The sequence below is a fragment of the Haplochromis burtoni genome, unplaced genomic scaffold (assembly GCF_018398535.1).
Source record: "Haplochromis burtoni strain Fernald_Lab_line unplaced genomic scaffold, NCSU_Asbu1 Contig_6, whole genome shotgun sequence".
Lineage (NCBI taxonomy): Eukaryota > Metazoa > Chordata > Actinopteri > Cichliformes > Cichlidae > Haplochromis > Haplochromis burtoni.
The window spans coordinates 5,499,519-5,503,199 of NW_024582367.1; the positions used below are offsets into that span (position 1 = coordinate 5,499,519).

At 42.5% G+C, this 3,681-nt stretch overlaps 2 protein-coding genes across 3 annotated transcripts in view; one reads left to right on the forward strand and one right to left on the reverse strand.

Moving 5' to 3' along the window:
• The window catches only part of LOC102295621 (regulator of G-protein signaling 9), a 16,755-nt gene extending 15,567 nt beyond the window's left edge, over nt 1-1,188 (reverse strand). Inside the window, exon 1 of one of the 2 annotated variants that reach the window (XM_005913534.3) lies at nt 985-1,188. In XM_005913534.3, coding sequence (XP_005913596.1) covers nt 985-1,053 — 69 coding nt within the window. In that variant the 5' untranslated portion in view covers nt 1,054-1,188. The remainder of the gene's footprint in view (nt 1-984) is intronic. The other variant, XM_014335260.2, reaches the window with a different exon arrangement.
• An 832-nt stretch (nt 1,189-2,020) lies between these two features.
• The window catches only part of LOC102295310 (guanine nucleotide-binding protein subunit alpha-13), an 11,372-nt gene continuing 9,711 nt past the window's right edge, over nt 2,021-3,681 (forward strand). The window contains exons 1-2 of the mRNA XM_005913533.3: nt 2,021-2,359; nt 3,433-3,659. Coding sequence (XP_005913595.2) covers nt 2,077-2,359; nt 3,433-3,659 — 510 coding nt within the window. The 5' untranslated portion in view covers nt 2,021-2,076. The remainder of the gene's footprint in view (nt 2,360-3,432; nt 3,660-3,681) is intronic.

Consider the following 3,681-nt stretch of genomic DNA (forward strand, 5'->3'; position numbering starts at 1 on the left):
GAGAGAGAAAGAGAGAGAGAGTGTGTTTGTAGGTGACTCCTGGGTCTTTTTGAAGTGGCTTTGTGCTTTGAAGTCAACCTGGAGAGGCTATAAGCCCCAGACTGAGCTGGACCAAAGTGGGCTTTCATTGACCAAAACACAAAGTTCTCCAGGAAATGGATTCTGTGTGCATTCCCCTGGAGAGAGGGGGACACTGTGTGAGTGCTACATCTGGAAGCTCATGTCTTGATTATTTCCTTCCATTTATTTATTTATTTTTTCTAATGTTAAAACATTCTCTTTGGTGACCATCCAACTGAATTTTAAATATGAGATGATGAATGAAGGACTGCTCTGGCTGGCCTCACACACACACACACACACACACACACACACACACACACACACACACACACACACACAATTCACACAGCGCCTGGATTAACTTCTTTCCAGCAGCTGGTTGGTGTAGATGGAGGTATTGATACTGATCCAGGCCTAATGCTTATTAAACAGAACGACCTTATCACAGTGAAAAGGTTGAAACAGAACACAGTCTGACAGCTATATAGAGTGTAAGGGGGAAGCTGACATGACATCTGATTTACAGTATGTTGACATCATTCTGAAACATGAGTATATGAATAACATCTCTAATAACCCTTAATAACTAAAGTCCATATTATTAAAGAAATGCATGTTTGCTATTGGGTTTCCCTAAAGCTTGTTGTAGTCCAAATGGTTCCTGTGGGTTTTAATCCTTAACGGAATGACCATCCTTAATAAATCTATTCAATGAAAGCATTGGGATTTCCAGAGAATATTATAGATTATTATAGTGCAAATGCCGACAACAGCCTGGGTTTGTGAGGTTCCTGTAAGCCAATACAGTCCAAGCATTGCGTTAGAGAATTTATACAAGTCACTAATGATGCGTCTGCAGCAGGTATAATCTATAAGCCTGTGCTCTGGTTTACATCATCTAATGTAAGCTGTGCAGCCCACCTTTTTGAGACAAGCCATCCGTGGTCGGTACCTCTGTCCATGATCCCGGAGAACGTTTCGGATGGTCATGTTGTGTGATGCTTTGCACCGCTCTCTCTCTCTCTCTCTCTCTCACACACACACACATACAACACTGCTGCCGCCTGTGAGAGCCCTGTGTGTCGTGTGGGGATGCTTGAGGGGAAGTGCAACACTGATCGATGGTGATGTTGCCTTCAAATGTCCCCCCCTAAACCTCTCACTTGGAAAAACGGAAACTGTTAATGTGCCAATATTTTATCATTTTTAAATTGAATTAGGATTAAATTACCCGTGTGGCACTTCAGGCACGTAATAAAAAGTTGACAGTTCCAATAAGAGTAACAAAGAATTGCCTAAAATAGGTTTAAGTAATTGCAATGTGAAGCCGTTTTAGTTAAATATAGGCAATAATTTAGTGTTCTTTATCTCATCAATGCTATAAACGCAAAGACAGAAGGTCAAATACATCCACTTTCACAAAACCAAGTTATTTTCCGTCAAGATTTCAAATTTTATTGTTCTTCAGCAGAGCGTTCAACTGCAGATAGCAATATTTCCTGCAGTCTCTGAAAGCAGCATGTCTAAAAGTGTGAAACGAATCAACCAATCGGAGCGCGTCTTTTTTTTTTTTCAACGTGTTTCTATACTGCACCAGTAGAGGGCGACATGCCACCACCGGTCAACTCTCCTTTTTTCCTTCATATTTATTTTAATGTTAATTATGAAAACTTTATGTATTTATTTTTTACTTTAATTATAGCCGTTAACGCCTATTAATTCTTTTTATAGTGTATCGTGCAATTAGACCTCTAAAACTTGAAAATGTATTCGCGTGTAAATTTCAGTATGTTGCTTATAAAGTTATTTTTGTGTGTTTCCATTCAAACGTAGCTACGGACAATATTACGTGTTTATGTGAGGCATATCCGCGTAAATAGCACAGTAGGCTGTGCCTTAAGATTGATGGTAAACAGTCAGCAGCGGTACTTCCTGAGTTTAGGGAAGGGGCTTGGTCCCGTGCCTGCGCCCGAGAACGCGCATCAAATTAGCATCGATGAAGTTTGTGCGAACATGGCGGATTTCCTGCCGACCAGGTCCGTGTTAAAAGTTTGTCTACCCGTCTGCCTGCTTAACAGCGGCGAGGTGGAACAGCTGAGAAAGTCCAAAGAGATCGACAGATGTCTCTCCAAGGAGAAAACGTATGTAAAACGGCTGGTGAAGATCCTTCTCCTCGGCGCTGGCGAGAGCGGCAAGTCGACTTTCCTCAAACAAATGCGGATCATCCACGGCCAGGACTTCGACCAGCACGCCCGAGAGGATTTCAGAGCAACGATTTACAGCAATGTTATCAAAGGTAACCTCGCTACCGAGGGCTGGAAACTTAAAGGGCGTGAAAATCGCCCTTTTACTCGGTTAAAAGGCACTGGAAAGTTTCCACATCTGTTTAGCAGCGCTGGGCTGGGTGAGAGGACACATAAACAGTCTACATCTGCTCTCGGCACACCCATAGGAGCCTCGTTTGTCCTAAAAGCTTAACCTTTCTAGGGGTTTAGCATAGCTATACCAAATACAGCGAATCAAGTTTTTTGTGATATCTTTAACCAACACTACCCGCGGTTTTAAATCAGCTACAGGCAAGTTTTGTTGCTCAATAACTAAGCTCGGGATGAAGCTAATGGAGGGCAACCCGCCAGTGTGGTGTGCTGTAAGGTGTTCCTCTTTGTCCATGGACTGAATGAAAGAGAAATCTTTACGTTGGTGTTGTCCACGTTAAACAAAATCGTCTGTAAATACCAACAAGGCTCAAGCGTCGCTTTTTAATAGTCACGAAATTGTATATAACCCGACAGTTATTTCGGCCATTTTCAAAGTAAGGTGTTGGTGTGACCAGCACATCCTGTATATTTTTTTTTAATGAATAAACTGTCAGTCTGAAATAAACGTAAATAGTACGTAATATGAATACAGGGATTTCCCCGGCTTATAATGTGGCTTTTGAAGCTTGATTGGTCATGCTTTATCGAAGGTTATGAATTTTCTTGTTATTTCTGGTCATTATATCAGCAAAATGTGCTTTATTCTTGACTGAATGAAAGGTCAGTTAAAGAAAAATTGGGTAGAGTGATGGTTAGCACAAGGTGGTGATTTTATTTTTCCTTTGAGGGGAGGCTAAGACCTCTTTGGTGGAAATTGTGTGTAAGCAGGAAAAACCCTGAAATCTGACTAGTAACAGGGTTATGTTAATCATGTGCTACCTTAAAATCAACTCCACTTTTTCTTGCCCTATCATCATTTTTTTTGTATTTTATTTATTTTTTTAGACACAGCAGGCCTCCAAAGGACACAGGTGTTGGGTTACTTTTGTTTCACCTGCCCTTCTCACTACCCCTTTCCACTATTAAGTTGCCATCTGACTTCCTTTTCCAGGTATACGTGTGCTGGTGGACGCCCGTGAGAAGCTGCACATTCCGTGGGGTGATGAAGACAACCAGCCGCACGGCGACAACCTGATGGCGTTCGACACCCGCTCAGCCAAGATGACCAGTGGGCAGCTTGAGACATCGGTTTTCCTGGAGTACCTGCCCGCCATTAAGGCCCTGTGGGCAGACTCGGGCATACAGAACGCCTATGATAGGCGCAGGGAGTTTCAGCTGGTGGGTTAGAGTGTGCATGCAC